Source organism: Dryobates pubescens, chromosome W (genome assembly GCF_014839835.1).
Source record: "Dryobates pubescens isolate bDryPub1 chromosome W, bDryPub1.pri, whole genome shotgun sequence".
NCBI classification, from domain to species: domain Eukaryota; kingdom Metazoa; phylum Chordata; class Aves; order Piciformes; family Picidae; genus Dryobates; species Dryobates pubescens.
The window spans coordinates 729,990-751,137 of record NC_071656.1 but is presented as its reverse complement, the minus strand read 5'-3'; the positions used below and the strand labels follow the sequence as shown (position 1 = coordinate 751,137).

General features: G+C 49.6%; 1 protein-coding gene across 1 annotated transcript in view; it reads right to left on the bottom strand.

The window, feature by feature from the left end:
• Positions 1-10,790, bottom strand: part of LOC104300432 (RNA-binding E3 ubiquitin-protein ligase MEX3C) — a 108,927-nt gene extending 98,137 nt beyond the window's left edge. The window contains exons 1-3 of the mRNA XM_054177725.1: positions 10,707-10,790; positions 6,077-6,479; positions 5,911-5,964 (exon numbers count right to left, since the gene is read on the bottom strand). Coding sequence (XP_054033700.1) covers positions 5,911-5,964; positions 6,077-6,479; positions 10,707-10,790 — 541 coding nt within the window. The remainder of the gene's footprint in view (positions 1-5,910; positions 5,965-6,076; positions 6,480-10,706) is intronic.
• Positions 10,791-21,148: the final 10,358 nt, after the last annotated feature.

The following is a 21,148-nucleotide window of genomic DNA, read 5'->3' as shown; positions in this document are numbered from 1 at the left end:
ACCTCCATTCAGGTAGTTGTAGAGAGCAATAAGGTCACCCCTGAGTCTCCTCCAGGCTAAGCAACCCCAGCTCCCTCAGCCTCTCCTCACACAGCTTGTGCTCCAAACCCCTCACCAACTTTGTTGCCCTTCTCTGGACTCGTTCCAGCAAGTCAACATCCTTCCTAAACTGAGGGGCCCAGAACTGGACACAGTACTCGAGGTGTGGCCTAAGCAGTGCAACGTACAGGGGCAGAATCCCCTCCCTGCTCCTGCTGGCCACACTGTTCCTGATGCAGGCCAGGATGACATTGGCCCTCCTGGCCGCCTGGCCACACTGCAGGTTCAGCCTACCATCGACCAGCACCCCCAGGTCCCTCTCTGCCTGACTGCTCTCCAGCCACTCTGACCCCAGCCTGTAGCACTGCATGGGGTTGCTGTGGCCAATGTGCAGAACCCGGCACTTGGATGTGTTCAATCTCATGCCGTTGGACTCTGCCCATCTGTCCAGCCTGTCGAGGTCCCTCTGCAAAGCCTCTCTACTCTCCAGCAGATCAACACCTGCCCCCAGCTTGGTGTCATCTGCAAATTTACTGATGATGGACTCGATGCCCTCATCCAGATCATTGATAAAGACATTAAAGAGCATGGGGCCCAGCACTGATCCCTGGGGCACACCACTAGTGACTGGCCGCCAGCTGGATGTGGCACCATTCACCACAACTCTCTGGGCTCGGCCCTCCAGCCAGTTCCTAACCCATCACAGAGTGCTCCTGTCCAAGCCATGAGCTGACATCTTGGCTAGGAGTTTGCTGTGGGGGGTGATGTCAAAGGCCTTGCTGAGGTCCAGGTAGACTACATCCACAAGCCTCCCCACATCCACCAGACGGGTCACCTGATCATAGAAGGAGATCAGGTTGGTCAGGCAGGACCTGCCCTTCCTAAATCCATGCTAGCTGGGCCTGAGCCCTTGGCCATCCTCTAAGTGTTGTGTGATTGCACTCAAGATGACCTCTTCCATAATCTTGCCTGGCACGGAGGTCAGGCTGACAGGCCTGGAATTCCCTGGCTCATCCAACCGGCCCTTCTTGTGGATGGGTACCACGTTGGCCAGCTTCCAGTCATCTGGGATCTCTCCAGTGAGCCAGGACTGATGAAAAATGATGGAGAGCGGCTTGGCCAGCTCTTCTGCCAGCTCTCTCAGCACCCTAGGATGGATCCCATCTGGTCCCATGGACTTGTGGGGATCCAAGTGGCTAAGCAGGTCTGTAACTGCTTCCTCCTGGAACAGAGGGGGACTATACTGCTCCCTGACTCCATCTGCCAGTTCTGGAGGCCAGTTGTCCAGAAGACAACCTATCTTGCTGCTAAAAATTGAGGGAAAGGTGGTGTTAAGTACCTCTGCCTTTTCCTCACCTTTAGTTACAATATTCCCCTCCATGTCCACTAAGGAGTGGAAGTTGTCCTTGCCCCTGCTCTTGCTATTAATATATTTATAGAAGGACTTTTTGTTGTCCTTCACAGCAGAGGCCAGTCTAAGCTCCAAATGTATTTTTGCCTCTCTATTTTTTTTCCTGCATGACCTAACAACATCCTTAAACATTCCATGGGTTGCCTCCCCTTTCTTCCAAAGATGATACACCCTCTTTTTTTCCCTTAGTTCTTTTAGAAGCTCATCAACCATCCAGGCTGGCCGTCTGCCCTGGCGCCTCATCTTCCAGCACACTGGCACAGCCTGTTCCTGCGCCTTCAAGAGTTCTTTCCTGAATGTGACCGTTTGACACTGTGCCTTTAAGAACAAACAGTGCTGAGACGCTGGCTAAATGTTTTCGGTACTAGAACCAAAACATTCTGATATTCTAAACAAATTTCATTGGTTGATAGACAAAAATTCAGCTTTAGATTGTGAAGCAGTTGGGATTTTTTTTTTCTCAGTTCAGTTTCGCTGGGGAGTTGGGGGAGTTTGGGTGATCAGCCTGTTCTCTCTGCCTGCTTCTTCTGCGAACTGCTGGAGTTGGCCTTCAGATAAGCAAAAACTAATCCTGCATGGGCTTTTGAAACTTACTAACAACTCTTTTCCTTAGTAACTTGCCTTTCTCTCTCTCTAACCCCTTTTTGGAGAAAAAGGGAGGTAGGGTGGGGAGAGAGGGGGTTCCAAGGAGGGGATCCCTCCCTCGGGGAGGGATTTTTTGTTGTGTTATTTCTCTTTGCTGTATATCTGTGTATATATTGTAAATACCTGTATATCTTGTGTTATATATAACCTGCTTTCCATATATGCTTGTAAATATATAGCTTGCTCTTTCGACTGGGCTAGTTGTGGTTTCTTACTCTGTGGAGGAGGGAGAGCTAAGCCCTCTCTCAACCTACCACACTGAAGTAGGCCCAGCTCTCCTGGACCCCTTTGTTTTTAAGAGCTGTTTCCCAAGGAACCTTCTGAGTTAGTTCCTTGAGTAACCTGTATTCCGCCCTCCAGAAGTCCAGAGTGAAGGTTTTCTTGCTGCCCCTCTTAGCTCGATTGTGTATTGAAAACTCAATTGTTTCACAGTCACTGGACCCCAGACAGCCTCCAACCACCACATCTCCCACCAGCCCTTCTCTGTTTGTGAAAAGAAGGTCAAGCAAAGCCTTACCCCTGGTAGGCTCACACAGCAACTGGGATAAGAAGCTGTCCTCCATAGACTCTAAGAACCTCCTAGACTGCCTCCTCTCTGCTGTCTTGAGATCCCAGCAGATATCAGGCCGGTTAAAATTGCCCATAAGAACAAGGTCAAGTGATCTTGAGACAGCCTCTAGCTGCCTATAGAATAATTCATCAACTTCTTCGTCCTGGCTGCGTGGTCTATAACAGACTCCAACCAGCATGTCAGCCTTGTTGGTCTTCCCTCTAATTCTCACCCACAGGCACTCAACCTGATCTTCCTTGATCTCTAGTTTCCTGGCATCTAGTGCCTCCCTGATGTACAGGGCCACCCCTCCTCCCCTTCTCCCTCACCTGTTTCTCCTGAAGAGCCTGTAGCCATCAATTACAGTGCTCCAGTCACGTGAGTCATCCTACCATGTTTCTGTGATGGCAACTACATCATAGCTTTCCTGCTGTAACAAAGCTTCCAGCTCCTCTCATTTGTTACCCAAGCTTCGTGCATTAGTGTACATGTACTTCAGCTAGGCTGCTGGTTTCACCCCTGACTCCAGCTTACCACCCCCAGACTCCTGTCTGGGAGGACTGGTTTCATCAGCCCCTTCCCCCTTCGAATCCCACCTAACAAGCCACACAAAAGCAGCATTTATGACTGAGGATTTATCATCCCAGCTGAAGAGCTTGCCCCATCCTGATACTTTGCAACTCAAGTTGGATCTTTTGCATAGCACAAATGACAAATAGCAGAACTGAAATGATGTTCGCAACATGGTACCAGAACAATAAGGCCTATGAAACTTCAGAAATGGTTTGAGCTGTGCCATGCCACAGTATGCTCATGTGTTTCAGTTCTTGGGATTCCAGGCTCTAACAGTGACAAGACTAACTTCTCAGTAAAATAGCTTTTATGTTGGATTTCAAAAAATGAGCTCAAGTCCAAATCAAACTCAGCATTCCTGGCATTTAAGAGCTGATCCTTCTTAACAGGTTAAAGCACTGTGAAAGGGTTAACCTGCCTGTTTCCCCCAACACATAAGTGAGGGAAAAGTAACACACAAAAACTCCCGATTGAGATAAAGAGCTGAGATAAGAATTTAATATAAATGAGATGATATAATGCACAATTACCTTAGCCTATTTGCAGAAAAAGCACAGTAGACAGCAGCAGCAAGCAGAAACTCAGCGAGCTAAACCTCTACATCCCTCCCTCTCACACCACCATCCCATCAGGGAAGAAGCCAACATCCAAAACCCTGGAAGTCAAAAGCAGCAATTGGAACAGGAAGCCTCTTGTGTTACAATCTGAACTTCAAGCCCCATAATACTTTGCTCCAGCCAGCAGTTTCATTTTGAAGCTGGCATGACAGAAGCATGGTTTTGAATAATAACAGCAAATTTAAACTCAACCCCATGATATGATTTCAGGCTGCAGACATTTCAAGTCCTTTTTATACTTCACAAAGACAGCGAGATAAAAGGACATAAGCTTAATCTTTGCACAAATCCAGCTGAAGAAACATTATAATTGCATAATTAGATATTAAAATATTACACCACAGAGGAGTCTGGCACAAAACTTAAACTGCTCAACCAGCTGGTTACAATGCGAGGAAGAGAACATGCAGCATCTTCATTTTAAGAGAGAGCAGAACCATCAGTGAAGGATCCAGCTCTGGCCAGCTCTGCTTGAGGCAGATTGAACTGCACTAGAGCACAGACAGAGGCAAAGCAGATGGATGAGATTACCTGTGCAGCAACCTGGCACAGGTCTGGACCATACAAGGAAAATGCAAGGACTAGGATTTCTAAGAAACTTCAAAAATATTTAGCAGAACTAATACCACTTATATAAGTCAGTCTCTAAGCTTAAGTCTCCCTTGAATGAGAATTCTGAAGGACCTCCTCACAACAAAGCTTTCATGCAAGTATATTTGTTCACAATTTGTTTTAGCTCTCTCTCCACTCCTTCTGCTTGCTTCTCTTTTGTAGCCCAAATACTTCTCATGGTACAATCCCTCCCCATCATGGTTCAAGATTTTATTGCAAGTCAAAGAGTGTGACATCAGACAAAGAATAAAAGGAGAAACTATGAACAAACTTAGTGACTCACAGTCCTGAAAAAAACACTAGAGAGATCTGGTGGAGAATAAACATGGCAGCATAATCAGCCCTTGAATCCCCATAATTCAGATTTCTCTTTCTCTTTTCCATCTTTACCCCCCTCCCCCATCTGCCATCCCCAATGACACGTGTAAAGTCTTAAGAGATTCAAACATCATTTTGTGGGGAAAATATATTTTTTTGCATGAACAGAACAGACTTGTCTGCATCAGAGGAAGCTACCTGACAATTTCCATAGGAAGGCCTTTGGTTCTCCTTTGACACACCCAAAAGATTCCTCACCCTTGACTGATAAAAAGCCTAAAATAACAGTAGGAAGAGCAAACAAAAGCCTACTAAGCATCACTGCTCAGCGGCTATTTCTTTAGTACTACATTGGTTTAGACACACTGATGCAGAAACCAGACAGCATAACTGCTCATTATCAGAGCCAATCAGCAAGTGGGACACACTACCCCCAAAATCAGTAAAGAACAACAAACACAGAAAAGATAGAGAATGGTAACTTGATTGCCTGCATTTCTACACCCACACTTGACATTGCTCTGCGCTTCTCTCGATATAAAAAGTGCTTTTAAAATTAGATTCACTACCAGAAAGCTGGTGAGGAACATCATCGTTCTAACTCCTCCAAGCCCTGCTCCCACTGACATCACAGATATCACCTTATCCCAATGCAACAGAGAGACATCCCACAGTACAGCGATATTGATCAACAGGAAGCCACAACCCTAGCGGAAAGACAAGGGCTTTCACGCACAAGAGGGCTGCACGTGGCTCCTTTCTCCATCTCACTGGCTCCCAGTCCTATTTTGTCTCGGTAAGCACCCTGGAAATCTGGAGGAACAGTCAGCCTGCTCTGAAAGGCAAATTCAAGTCCCTCATCCAAAAGTCTTTGTAAAAAATGGTTCTAAGTTGCTATAGTGAAACACAGGTTCTTATTGAAGACCACAAGTTGAGTGTCACCAAAGACCAAAACCTATTCCAACACCTACCTGTACACGGACAGACTATAAACCGGGTTTTATAGCCTAAATGAACAATAAATGAGGGTCTGAGCTAACCCAGGGCTCGTTCTCACCTCTTGGCTTCCCAGGCAGAGCTTGCCTGGTGCTGGCACCCTATGCCCTGTGCGGTTTGGGAGGCCCCAGGGACCATGAAGCTCCTACCGAAATAAGGGGGTCCTTCACCCGGGCTCATCTCCGGGGTGTGCGGGGAGAGGCCTGCCCCGAATCCCAGGGGAAGGACAGCAGACCCAGCCCAGGCCGCGGCTCACTTCCTCCAACCCCTCCAGCCCGGGGGTGTTTTCCCGTCCTTCCCGGTCCCCCCACTCACCCTGACGACCCACGATCTCGGCCACATGCTCGGAGCTGGGCACGGGCACGCACTCGGTGGTGTTAACGCTCTTTCGGCAGAGCAGCGCCGCTTGTTCGTCGTTCAGGCCTGCCGCCCCCGCGCCGTTGCAGCCGCCGCCCAGGCCTCCACCACCGCCGTAAGCCTGGGACAGTATCGCCGCCATCATGCCCTGAAGATCATCCGCTCCGCAGAGCGCTCCAGCCGCCGCCTCTTGCCCATCGAAGGAGGACGATAGCAGGACGGAACCCAGCAACGGGAGCAGTTGGGAGGGCGAGGAGGACGAGGAGGACGAGGAGAACAGCAGCAGCGCGGCCGGGTCCTCCTCGTCCTCCCCCGCCAGCTGCTCCTCCTCCAGATCTCCCTTGTCTCCCGCCACCACTTCCTGCTAGAACAGCGGCGAATGGGAAGCGCGGGGGAAGCACGGAGGCTCGGCAGTGAAGGAAACCGCTGCGGCAGTGCTCGGCATAAGGGGGGGGGGGGGGGGGGGGGGCAGGACTAACGGCGTGGGGCTGCCATGGCGCGGTGAGCACGGCCTTTGCGGTGGGACCGTGCTCATGAACAAATCTTTTGTCCCATGGCGTCGGGGAAGAAACGGTGCCCCCAGGTTCGGTGCAGCACTATTGGGCGGCGGAGCCGGTTCCTGGGCGGGGCTGGAGAGTGTTGGACAGTCGGCGGGGTTGAGGCCTTTTCCCTGCCCCGCACAAGGGGCCTCGGAGGGATCTTGGGGTTTGTAGAGAATCTGTGAGGAGAGCCGACCTGGTCGTCTTGGATTTGAGTTCACCTACTGTGATGAAACGGTGTGAGAACAAATAAAGGCCACACAAATGATGTGAAAAATTTCCCAGTCCATGAATTTAAATCAAGGTGTGAGCTGAGACCTAGGGCTGTTTAGCCTGGAGAAGACTGAGAGGGGGTCTTCTCAGTGATTACAAATATCTTAAGGGTGGGTGTCAAGAAGACGGGTCCAGTCTCTTTTCAGTGATGCCCTGTGATATGAGGCAATGGGTTCTATCTGAAGAGAAGGAAAAGCTTCTTTGGTGTGAGGGTGCTGGAGCCCTGGAGCAGGCTGCCCAGAGAGGTTGTGGAGTCTCCTTCTCTAGAGACTTTCAAGACCCGTCCGGATATGTTCCTGTGTGACCTGCCCTAGATGATCCTGCTTTGGCAGGAGGGTTAGATTAGATTAGATGATCTCCAGAGGTCCCCTCCAACCCCTACCATACTGCGCTACTGTGGCCTCATGTCATCATGGATGGTCTGAGAGGGGATGGGATCAGCTGTGCTTCATATCATCACCTGTTATGGTTTGAAGGTGGAACTTTTGCCTAGTTCCTAACTGCAGAAACAAGAATAGGAACTTTCTGGACATCTTTGAGTAAAAAGGTAAATAGATTACCACTGGATGCAAAATAATAACAACTGACATGTCTACATCACTCCATTGGCTTTGCTAATAGGGATAAAAGTTAGCTGCATAAACATTTCTGTCTCTTTTTGCTGCTTCTCTCTTTGTGGCTTGCATGGCTTGCTCTCTTATCTCTTTCCTGACCTTCAGCTGTCGTATACTGTGTCTGTGAGGTACCAAGAAGGGAAGGGGGCGGGGGAGGGGAGAAGGGAGGTTGCAAGCAGCCCCCTGGACTGTCCAGAAGGGTCTGGGAACAATTCCAGGGGATCCTTGTGTTGTTTCTAAATTGTAAATATATGTATATATATTTTGTACATATTTATTGCATTTTATACTTCTCGATTTTGCTTGCTTTGTAAATATAGCTTCATTCTGCTTTCAAACCAACTGAGCTAGTCTGGTAATTTATTTTGAGGGTAATTCTCCAATTTGTTGGGGGGTAGTCTCAACCCACCACATCACCTCAGCGACTAATGGAGGAGGATGGTGTGGTGCATTGAAATTTCCTCCCCAACATTAAATTTGCCAGACCAGCTCAGCTGGAAGCAAATGAAAGCTGTATTTACAAGCAAAACTACAATCTACAATGAAATGCAATGAATATGTACTAAATATGCAGTATTTATAATATTTGCAGGTATTTACAATTAATAAACAGCACAAGAACCCCCCTGGCCAAGGACCAGGGCAAGCTATTAGCTTCTCCCTCCCTGCCTCCCCCTTACCCCCCTGTACAAAAGGGACAAGAGAGAGGAGAAGAGAGGCGTTAGAGTTAACCAAAACAATGCAGCCAAGGTGAAGCAGAAGCCAGCAGAAGCACAAAGTTAGTATCTCCCAGCTGGAGGAATCGAGAAGACTGGAAGCTGGCCAACGTGGTGCCCATCCACAAGAAGGGCCGGTTGGATGAGCCAGGGAATTATAGGCCTGTCAGCCTGACCTCAGTGCCAGGCAAGATTATGGAACAGGGCATCCTGAGTGCAATCACACAGCACTTAAAGGATGGCCAAGGGATCAGGCCCAGCCAGCATGGGTTTAGGAAGGGCAGGTCCTGCCTGACCAACCGGATCTCCTCCTATGGTCAGGTGACCCACCTGGTGGATGTGGGGAGGCCTGTGGATGTAGTCTACCTGGACTTCAGCAAGGCCTTTGACGCTGTCCCCCACAGCAAACTCCTGGCCAAGCTGTCAGCCCATGGCTTGAACGGGAGCACTCTGCGATGGGTTAGGAACTGGCTGGAGGGCCGAGCCCAGAGAGTGGTGGTGAATGGTGCCACATCCAGCTGGTGGCCAGTCACTAGTGGTGTGCCCCAGGGATCAGTGCTGGGCCCCATGCTCTTTAACATCTTTATTGATGATCTGGATGAGGGCATTGAGTCCATCATCAGTAAATTTGCAGATGACACCAAGCTGGGGGCAGGTGTTGATCTGCTGGAGGGTAGAGAGGCTTCGCAGAGGGACCTCGACAGGCTGGACAGATGGGCAGGATCTAACGGCATGAGATTGAACACATCCAAGTGCCGGGTTCTGCACATTGGCCACAGCAACCCCATGCAGTGCTACAGGCTGGGGTCAGAGTGGCTGGAGAGCAGGCAGGCGGAGAGGGACCTGGGGGTGCTGGTCGATGGTGGGCTGAACACGAGCCTGCAGTGTGGCCAGGTGGCCAGGAGAGCCAATGGCATGCTGGCCTGCATCAGGAACAGTGTGGCCAGCAGGAGCAGGGAGGGGATTCTGCCCCTGTACGTTGCACTGCTTCGGCCACACCTCGAGTACTGTGTCCAGTTCTGGGCCCCTCAGTTTAGGAAGGATGTTGACTTGCTGGAGCGTGTCCAGAGAAGGGCAACAAAGTTGGTGAGGGGTTTGGAACACAAGCCCTATGAGGAGAGGCTGGGGGAGCTGGGGTTGCTTAGCCTGGAGAAGAGGAGACTCAGGGGTGACCTTATTGCTCTCTACAACTACCTGAATGGAGGTTGTAGACAGGCAGAGGTTGGTCTCTTCTCCCAGGCAGCCAGCACCAGAACAAGAGGACACAGTCTCAGGCTGCGCCAGGGGAGGTTTAGGCTGGAGGTTAGGAAGAAATTCTACACAGAGAGAGTGTGATTTGCCATTGGAATGGGCTGCCCCAGGGAGGTGGTGGAGTCACTATCATTGGAGGTGTTCAGGAGGAGACTTGATAGGCTGCTTGGTGCCATGGTGTAGTTGATTAGGTGGGTTGGATTAGTTGATAGGTTGGACACGATGATCTTGAAGGTCTCTTCCAACCTGGTCTATTCTATTCTATTCTATTCTATTCTACAGTTAGTATCTCCCAGCTGGAGGAATCGAGAAGAGAGAGAAACTGTTTACATTACTAGCTTAAGTTGGTCATCCTTCCAATGGGATTGTTTAGAATTATCATTATTTTCCTTTTTGCACCCAATAGTGATTTATTTACATTTTACTACTTTCTGTTCGAGATCTGTGAAAAATTTTTAAAGGCATAGCCTAAAACTATCACAATCCATCCCTTCTAAACAATTCCATTGGCTGCTAATACTATCCATCTAATCTAAAACAATATCTACAATAATGAGTAAACAGAGGTCATAGTCCATATCTTCAGATTATCTTCTATTCTGGCTATCTCAGATGTAGATGATTCAGAAGTTCAAAAACCAGGAAATAAGAAAAAAACAGTTTGTCTCTTTGCAGATGAGACGAAGAAAAGGAACAGGGTCTCTCAGGTGACTCAGGGCTCTGAGGGTTCATGCACCATAGATTCCTCATGGATTCTTCCTCTGGGCACGATGTTATGTCTGTACAACACTCTGAATTTAAACTCTCTCAGCTAAAGTTAGATTTCTTTGTGAAATACACTGACTTTCACCATTCTCTTGCATTACCCAGTAATTGTGACCCGGGCCTTCAGCAGAAACCACCCCTTGGACAAGCTTGGCCTTGCCTGAAGGAGAAAATACCCAGTTTTGCCTAACAGATTCTTTTCTCTAATAACAGGAGCTCTATCACCTTCTACCTTTTGTAACAAATCTGATTGCGCAGGTCCAGCTCGATTTATGAACCTCTGTTATTTACCAACCAGGTTGCTTGTGCTAGATGTTGTTCCAGGGTCCCACATCCCATGATGTCAGGCCAAGACATCACAGGAGGCTGGGTCTTGGAGCCAAAGCCCCACCCATATTTTGCAATCATGTTATGTAACTTCTCACCCTACTGCCCATGCACACAGCCCGCTCAGGGGGTCGTACGCTCCCTGCCCAGCAACAGCCTTCCTCATCTTCATCTCCCTCAGGTCCATTAGCGGTCAAGCGAGAGCTTGAAGATCTTTTGCGGTCAGCTCAGGATGTCAACATGTTCCCATCCCCGCTCAGAATCATAAACAAAGGGGCCTACAGATACATGTTATCCGCTACTCTTATTGTGCACCTGGGAGCTTCTGATCAAACACCAGGCATTTCCAGACACCCCCAGGCAGCTGGGCACAGACACCAATTATTCCCAGGCAGTCCTTGGCAGCTGGGTACTTCTAATCAAACTCCAATTAATTCTTCCCTGCTACAGATTTTTCTCCCAGTTTTTCAAAGATCCACCCCCCATGGCTTTGAGAGTGGTTTTTCAGCAAACTGTTGTAACGTTCAGTCTTTCCTGAAGCTGGTACATAGTAGGGAATGTGGTATATCCACTCGATGCCGTGTTCTTTGGCCCAGTCTTTTACAAGATTGTTTTTGAAATGAGTTCCGTTGTCTGATTCAATTCTTTCTGGAGTTCCGTGTCTCCACAGGATTTATCTTTCCAGACCAAGAATGGTGTTACATGCAGTTGCATGAGGAACTGGATACGTTTCCAGCCATCCAGTGCTTGCCTCTGCCATAGTCAACACAAATTGTTTACCAGATTGAGAACGAGGTAGAGTGATGTAGTCAATCTGCCAGGCCTCACCATACTTGCACTTGGACCATCGGTCACCATACCACAACAGCTTGATTCACTTAATAGCAGCACAAATGTCACAGTCATGGATGACTTGCGTGATAGCATCCATGGAAATGTCTATGGATCTGTCACAAGCCCACTGGTAGGTTGCATCTCTGCCTTGATGTCCTGATGAATCGCAAGCCCACCGAGCTAAAGAGTTCACCTCGGTGTTTCCAATCAAGATCGAGATCACAGTTTGTATCTACTTGAGAAACTTTTGCAGCTAGACCTGCCTGATGGTTGTGTTGCTGTTCCCCAGTAGCTTTGCTCTTAGGCACGTGAGCATCAATGTGTCTCACCTTCACTGGAATTCTCTCAATGCGATCAGCAATGTCCTGCCACAGGTCAGCTGCCCAAATAGGCCTTCCTTTCCTCTGCCAACCATTCTTCTTCCAGTCCTTTAGCCAACCCCACAGAGCACTGGCTACCATCCATGAATCAGTGTAGAGATAAAGCATTGGCCATCTCTCACATTCAGCTGGAGCTAGCTGGACAGCTTTTACCTCTGCAAACTGGCTGGATTCTTCTTCTCTATCTTTTGCCTCTGCAACTCTGCGTGTTTGTGATGGTTTAACCCACCCACATCAAACAAAAGCTCGGCTGAAGTCAGTCGGAGAAGCAAATGAAAGTGCTGTATTTTACAAGCAATAATGGAATGCAATGAATAATTAGAAGAAAAGAGAAAAGGAGAGATGTTAGGGGAAAATTCAGTTAGTTCAAAAGCGTTGTTAGAAAGCTAGTAATGCTTATCTCAAGGTTGTTAGATGATAAGCAGTCTCTGTCCAAGAGCAGCATGCATGCCAGAGAAAGAGACGGAGTGAGAGTGAGAGAAAAAAATGTAAGATCATAAAACTACATCCCCACTCATCTGACCAATGAAATTGGTTTAGAATTATCTCTCTTGATTTCCTTTTTACGCCCAACTATTCAGCTAGAGAATTTGCAGCTACGTGGCTTTGATGTGCCAGACCACACAGTCCAGTATTCCTCCTCCTGGCCAAAGGCAGGGACCCTCTACTCCTGGTCTTCATCAAAGTATTCACTGTCTGACTTTGGTGGTGCCAAACCAGAGGTCCCCTCGTCAGGATTAAAGGATGTAACCTCAGTTGTTCTCTGTCTGGAAGATTGTTGATCTAGCACTTTCTCTTTTCTTCCTCCTCCGTCAGCCGGTAACTGGGGGAGATGTCTGCTGGCTTTGGGCCTGGCTAGGCCCAAGGCCATGGGGGGATGGGCAGTCTCAGGCCTGGCCAGCTGAGACTAGCCCAGCAGAGGGAGGGGGAAGAAGGAGCCCTGAGGGTCTCAGGTGTACCCTCAGGTGGGAATGGGATGCCTCTGGGTTTGCTTTGGGATCTCTTTTTTGTCACTGCACTTTGGGTTTTCTGTAACATTCACTGCTTTCTATTTAAACTTTCATCACTTTTGCAATCCATTTGTCCTGAGTGTTTTATTCCTGCCCGTGGTGGGGAGAGAGCACCCAGCACATGAGGGTACACCCAAGACCCCCAGGGCTCCTTTCCCCCCCCCCCCCCGCTAGGCTAGTCTCAGCTGGCCAGATCTGAGACTGCCCATCCCCCCGTGGCCTTGGGCCTAGCCAGGCCCATGGCCGGGAGACATCTCCCCCAGTTACCGGGTGACAGCGAGGAAGAAAGAGGAAGTGCCAGACCCCGCACTGGATTTTATAGCGGTGCAAAGAATTATGGTAGGAAATACCTAGTTTCCTGTGTCCGCCCACTGGGCTGGACCTCTGGACACAGGAAGCACCTCACGTAGCAGAGGGCACCCAGCCCAAACTGCAACAAGGAGGAGACTTGATAGGGTGCTTGGTTGCCTGGTTTAGTTGATTAGGTGGGTTGGATAATAGGTTGGACGCGATGATCTTGAAGGTCTCTTCCAACCTGGTTTATTCTATTCTATTCTACCGACCTGTCAGCCTCACCTCCGTGCCTGGGAAGATCATGGAACAGATCCTCCTAGATGCCATGCTGAGGTACATGGAGGAAAGGGAGGTGATTCAAGACAGCCAGCATGGCTTCACTAGGGGCAGGTCCTGCCTGACTAACCTTGTGGCTTTCTATGACGAAGTGACTACTTTAGTAGATAAGGGACGACCTGTGGATGTCATCTATCTGGACATCTGCAAGGCCTTTGACACAGTCCCCCACAACATCCTACTCAGCAAGTTGGAGAGATATGGATTTGATGGGTGGACTGTTCAGTGGATAAGGAATTGGCTGGATGGTTGCATCCAGAGGGCGGTGCTCAATGGCTTGAAGTCCAGATGGAGAGCAGTGACAAGTGGTGTCCCTCAGGGGTCTGTACTGGGACCTGCATGGTTTAATATTTTTATCAATGACATAGTGAGACTGAATGTACCATCAGCAAGTTTGCAGATCACACCAAGCTGTGTGGTGTTATCGATACACAGAGGGACATTAAGGTCGGGAACAGCCTTGGCAACTGTGATCATGACATGGTGGAGTTTAGTATTATACAGAGTAGCAGCAGAGCAGCATGTAGGATTACAACCCTGGACTTCTGCAGGGCTAACTTTGCACTCCTCAGAGATATACTTGTAGGAATCCCATGAGCTAAGACTCTGGAGGGTAAAGGAGCCCAAGAAAGTTGGACAATTTTTAAATGCCACTTCCTCCAAGCCCAAGATAGGTGTGTTCCCTTGAGTAAAAAATGGGGGAGACGTGCCAGGAGACCTGCATGGATGAACAAGGAGCTTCTGAAGGAAATCTCATGGAAGGAAGAAACTTACAGTTCATGGAGGAAAGGACTTGTCACGTGGGAGAACTATAGAGTAGTTGCCAGGGCATGGGGTTAATAGTCTGCTGGCCTGTGACAAGCAGAGGGGCAGCTCACCAGAGGCAGAGGGATGGAGAGCTGGTAAGGGCTCTCAACTTGCTGCCCTGAGGCAAGCCACGAATGATGCACCAGGACATTCTGTGGAAACCGAGGGGAATTGGCACAAGAGGACGACAGGGCCAGCCCAGCTGAAGTGCTTCTATGCGAATGCACGCAGCTTGGGCAACAAACAGGATGAATTAAGGGCCACTGTGCTGCTGGGATGCCATGACATAGTGGCTATTACTGAAACTCGGTGGGATGATTCCCATGACTGGAATGTAGGGATAGACGGGTATAAGCTCTTTAGGAAGGACAGGCAGGGAAGGAGAGGAGGAGGTGTTGCCCTCTATGTCAATAACCAGCTGGAATCAGTGGAGCTCCACCTGGGGAGGGATGATGAGCTGGTTGAGAGTGTATGGGATAAAATTAAAGGCAAGACAGGGGAAGGAGATATTACTATGGGGATCTCCTACAGGCCACCTGACCAGCAGAACCAAGCAGATGAGGCCCTCCACAGGCAAATAGAAGCGGCTTCCAGGTCACAAGCCCTGGTCCTCATGGGTGATTTCAACCACCCTGACATCTGCTGGAGGGACAACACAGCAAGGCACCAGGATGTTCCTGGACTGCATAGAAGACAACTTCCTCCTCCAAATGGTAGAGGAACTGTGACCGTTTGAGGCTGTGCCTTTAAGAAACAGACAGTACTGGGACACTGGCTGAATGTTTTTGGTACTAGAACAAAAACACTCTGATATTCTAAATGAATTTCATTGGTAGATGGGCAAAATGCAACTTTAAATTGTAGGGCAGTTGGAATTTTTTCACAGTTTGGGAGTTTGGGTTTCAGCCTGTTCTGCCGTGCCAGCCTGAACTGCTTCTCTCCCTGCCTGCTTCTCAGAAAACTAAGCGGAGCTGACCTTGAGATAAGCAAACTAATCCTGCATGTGCTTTTGAAAGCTTTATAACTATTCTTTTCCTTAATAACTTGCCTTTTCCTCTCTCTCTAACCCCTTTTTGGGAAAAAAGGGAGGTGGGGGGGGAGAGAGGGGGTTACAGGGAGGGAAACCCTCCCTGAGGAGGGAATTTTTGTTGTGTTATTTTCCTTTGCTGTATATTTCTGTATATATATATTGTAAATACCTGTATATATTGTGTTATATATAACCTGCTTTCCATATATGCTTGCAAATATAGTCTGCTTTCTCCGACTGAGTTTAGCCATGGTTACTTACTCTGTGGGGGAGGGAGAGCTAGGCCCTCTCTCAACCTACCACAGGAACCAACAAGAAAAGGTGCTATGCTGGACCTTGTTCTCACCAACAGGGAAGGGCTGGTAACCAATGTAAGGCTCAGAGTCAGCCTTGGCTGCAGTGACCATGAAGCAGTTGAATTTAATGTCCTCAGGGCAATCAGAAGGAAGTATTCTAAGCTTACGACCCTAGACTTTAGGCGTGCAGACTTTGATCGCTTCAGGGATCTGATAGCCAAAGTGTCATGGGACAAAGCCCTGGAGGGAAGAGGGACCCAGGACAGCTGGTCAGTATTCAAGGACCACCTCCTCTGTGTCCAGGAGCTATGTATACCAACAAAGAGAAAAGCAGGAAAGAATGCTAGGAGGACTGCCTGGATGAGCAAGGAGCTACTGGACACACTATTACTTAAAAAGAAACTCTACAGGAAATGGAAGGAAGGACAGCTAGGGGGTATATAAGGAAGCTGCCCGAGCAGCAAGAGACCTGGTTAGGAAAGCCAAAGCAGAGTTTGAATTGAATCTAGCCAGGGAGGTTAAAGAGAACACTAAGAACTTCTACAGGTATATTAATGGGAAGAAGATGACTAGGGAAGGTGTGGGCCCTCTCAGAAAGGAAACTGGTGAAATGGTCACAAGTGATGAGGAAAAGGCTGAGGTACTCAATAACTTCTTTACCTCAGTCTTCACTGCAAGGGCCTCCAGCCACACTCCTGATATTATGGGAGACAATGCCAGGGACGGGGAGGAAGAACTGCCCATCATAAGTGAAGATCAGGTTCGTGATCACCTGAAGAACCTGAAAGTGTTCAAGTCCATGGGACCCGACGGGATACACCCACGGGTACTGAGAGAACTGGCAGATGAGGTTGCTAAACCCCTCTCTATTATATTCCAAAAGTCATGGCAGTCTGGGCAAGTCCCCACAGACTGGAAAAGGGGAAACATTATCCCTATTTTCAAAATGGGTAAGAAGGAGGAACCAGGGAACTACAGGCCAGTCAGTCTCACCTCTGTGCCCGGAAAGATCATGAACCAGATCCTCCTGGAGGCACTACTGACTCAGAAGAATAGTGAAGAGGTGATTGGGAAGAGTCAGCATGGCTTCACCAAGGGCAAATCCTGCCTGACCAACCTGGTGGCCTTCTATGACAAGGTCACAACATTAATAGATGAGGGGTGAGCAACTGATGTCGTTTCCCTGGACCTGAGTAAAGCCTTCGACACTGTCCCGCACCACATCCTGGTCTCCAAACTGGTGACACATGGGTTTGATGGGTGGACCACTAGATGGATAAAGAACTGGCTTGATGGCCGCACCCAAAGAGTGGCTGTGAATGGGTCCGTGTCCCAGTGGAGGCCAGGGACAAGCGGAGTCCCTCAGGGATCAGTCCTGGGACCAGTCTTGTCCAACATCTTTGTGGGTGACATGGACAGTGGCATTGAGTGCACCCTCAGCAAGTTTGCTGATGACACCAAGCTGTGTGGTGCAGCAGACACGCTGGAGGGAAGGGATGCCATCCAGAGGGACCTTGACACAAGCCAACCTCATGAGGTTCAACAAGACCAAGTGCAGGGTCCTGCATCTGGGTCGAGGCAATCCCAGGCACAAATCCAGGCTGGGCAGTGACTGGCTGGAAAGCAAGCCTGAGGAGAGAGACTTGGGGGTGCTGGTGGACGAGAAGCTCAACATGAGCTCTCAGTGTGCACTTGCAGCCCGGAAAGCCAATCAGATCCTGGGCTGCATCGGGAGAAGTGTGGCCAGCAGGTCAAGGGAGGTGATTCTCCCCCTCTCCTCAGCTCTGGTGAGACCCCCACCTGGAGTACTGCATCCAGTTCTGGAGCCCCTCTTACAAGAGGGATATGGAGGTACTGGAAGGTGTCCAGAGAAGGGCCACAAGGATGATCAGAGGGCTGGAGCACCTCTCCTATGAGGACAGACTGAAGGAGTTGAGGCTGTTCAGTCTGGAGAAGAGAAGGCTCCGAGGTGACCTAATTGTGGCCTTCCTGTATCTGAAGGGGGCCTGCAAGAAGGCTGGGGAGGGACTTTTTAGGGTGTCAGGTAGTGATAGGACTAGGGGGAATGGAATGAAGCTGGAGGTGGGGAGGAAGTTCTTCACCATGAGAGTGGTGAAGCCCTGGAATGGGTTGTCCAGGGAGGTGGTTGGGGCGCCGTCCCTGGAGGTGTTTAAGACCAGGCTGGATGAGGCTCTGGCCAGGCTGATCTAGTGTGGGGTGGCCCTGCCCATGGCAGGGGGGTTGGAACTAGATGATCCTTGTGGTCGCTTCCAACATTGACTGATACTATGATACTATGATGGCAACAAGGAAGGCCAAAGACCTCTTGGAACTAAAACTGGCAAAGGAATTAAAAGAGAATAAGAAGGGCTTCTTCAAATATATCAGTAGGAAAAGGAAGAATAGGGAAGGTGTGGGCCCACTGTTGAATGAGGAGGCAGCCCTGATAATTGAGGATGCAGAGAAGGCAGAGTTGCTGAATGCGTTCTTTGCTTCATTTTTTACTCCTAAGACTGAACTGCCCTATGAAGTCCAGACCCTGGATGAAGAAGAAGACTAGAGGAAAGAGGACCTCCCACTAGTCAGTGAAGACTGGGTTAGGGATCAGTTACATAAAATGAACATCCATAAGTCCATGGTGCCTCATGAGATGCACCCAAGAGTGTTGAGAGAGCTGGCTGATGTAGTTGCTCTACCACTCTCCATCATTTTTGCAAAATCCTGGCAGACAAGAGAGGTATCTGAGGACTGGAGGAAAGCCAATGTCACTCCAGTCTTCAAAAAGAGCAAGAAAGGTTCCAGGAAACTACAGACCAGTAAGTCTCACCTCCATCCCTGGAAAAATGATAGAGCAGCTCATTCTGGAGGTCATCTCTAGGCACTTAGAAGAGAAGGTGGTTATCAGGAGTAGTCAGCATGGATGCTGTAACAGAATGGGTAGATGCATGCAGGGAGACCAGTGGATGTAGTCTACCTTGACCTTAGTAAGGCTTTTGACACTGCCTCCTATAACATCCTTGTGAATAAGCTCAGGAAGTGTGGGATAGAAGAGCACACACTGAGATGGATTAGGAACTGGTTACAAAATAGAGTCCAAAGAGTGGTGGTCAATGCTGCCAAGTCCAGCTAGAGAGCTGTAAATAGTGGAGCCCCCCAGGGATTAGTGCTGGGTCCAGTGCTGTTCAACATCTTCATCAATGACATTGATGAGGGGACAGAGCGTCTGCTCAGCAAGTTTGCTGATGATACCAAACTGGGAGGTTTGGCTGTGTGGTGGGTTGAAGTTTCCCCCCAACATTAACTTTTCCAGACCAACTCAGAAGCAAATGAAGCTGTATTTACAAGTGTGGTGGTGAGAGAAGGTTCAGTTCTCCCTCCCCCACAAAGAAAGAAACCACAGCTAACTCAGTCGGAGAAGCAAGATGAATTAAAGCTATATTTACAAGCAGGATGAAATGCAGTGAATGTATACAAAATATATACAGTATTTACAATATATACAGAAATACACAGCAAAGAAAGTAATACAGAACAAAACTCCCTCCTCCGGAAAGAGGAGGGTTCCCCCCCCTGTACCCCCTCTCTCCCCCCACCTCCCTTTTTTCCCAAAAGGGTTAGAGAGAGAGAGAAAGTAATTATTAAGGAAGAAATTCTGTTAGGCTCAAAGTGCATGCAAGAATTATTTTTTTTTCTTATTGTGCTGGGTTGAGGCAGCCCCCTCTCCCCACCACGGGCAGGAATAAAAACACTCAAGACAAACGGATTGCAAAAGTGATGAAAGTTTAAATAGAAAGCGGTGAATGTTTACAGAAAACCCAAAGCGCAGTGACAAAAAAAGATCCCAAAGCAAACCCAGAGGCATCCCATTCCCACCTGAGGGTACACCCGAGACCCCCAGGGCTCCTTCTTCCCCCTCCCTCTGCTGGGCTAATCACAGCTGGCCAGGCCTGAGACTGCCCATCTCCCCGTGGCCTTGGGCCTAGCAGGCGCAAAGCCAGGAGACATCTCCCCCAGTTACCAGCTGACGGAGGAGGAAGAAAAGAGAAAGTGCTAGACCCCACACTGGATCTTATAGTGGCGCAAAGAATTATGGTAGGAAATACACACAATTTCCTGTGTCCATCCCTCTGGGCTGGACTTCTGGACACAGGAAGTGAACACATCAGGGGGCACCCAGCTCAAACTGCAACACGCCACCCCTTATTTCATACCATAATCTTTGCACCTAAACACATCATCAAATCAGAAATCTTCTGATGACATGTCCGGCGAAGTCCATCTCTTCATCTGGGCGTCCACTCAAACAGTCTCTCATTCAAGCTCAAGTGTCAGTCCATTCCAGTTCTTCTTCTCTCATCTAATGGAACCTCCCACAATGCAGAGTTCACTCTTCTGCGGTGCAAGGTCTTCATGGATCCGTTGGACATCCTGGTCACCTGGAAAGAACCTCACAACCTCTCAACCAAACCTTTATTCCCATCTCTATCTACTCAGCGGCATATTTCCACCCCTGGGGCAAGCCAGTCAGAACAATCAGGCTCTGCTGCTTCTCCACCCCTCCAGGAAAATAGCACGCTGAGCCTCTCTCAACACTGCACGGACCTATCCCAAGCCCAGTGCTGACCGCTTTCAGCCGCGGCCCGAGGCTCCACAGATGCATGCCACAGGTACACCGCCCCCCCACTGGGCGTTCGCATACCGCAGATGTGGCAGCTCCAACTACACAGCCCCACCCCGGGAGAGGGAGGGGCTGCTCCACAACCTGCTGAGAAGAAGGGAGGTGGAGCCAGGTGCTAGGCGCCATTTTCAGAACTCGTCCGAAAAGTCGGGGAAGAGAATAGGGCCGGTCCCTGCCGCACTCCGAGTGCACGGCCCGGGCCGCCGTCTCTGCCCCTGGCGCACGGCCGGACCCGCCACCGCCGCAACCCGAGCATACAGCAGGGCTCCAGCCACCTCTACCGCCGCGGTACAGAATCAAAATCGCCTCCACCCCTCGGGCATTCAAACGGCTCCTCCAGCGAAAGCCATAAACGCGTCCCCAGGGCCCTTGAGAACAGCTTTCGAACTGAGTTCCCGTTCGCCCTCCTTGGGTATCGGGAGCCGGGCTCACCCGCTCTGCCGCGGCTGGCCCTACCCTGCAGCAAGAACGGACCTGACTTTGATTTGCTCGCCGCTGCCCCTTCCCCCACTTCACTCCCCGCCGCTTCTGCCGCTCCGCAGAGAGTAAAGGTGGAGGAGGGGCAGGGCCCGCATTCTTAAGCGAAGCCCCAATTCCGATGGTTAAGAGCCACCCCTGCTTGAAATAGCAGGAGGGGCTCCGTGCCACCGGCCACGCACCAGGTGTCCCCCTGCAATCCACAGGAACTCACACAATCGCCCCAACAACAACACTTTGAGCCCCAACTGCCAGAAAACCAGAACGACGCCCAGAACTAAATTTAAACTCTCTTATCTTTTGCAATCCGATCTGCAGCATGCACAATAACAAACTCCTCTCCTGCCTGGCTCGCCAAGAATGTGGTGGGTTTAGAGGCAGACCCCCTCCCCAAAACAACCAT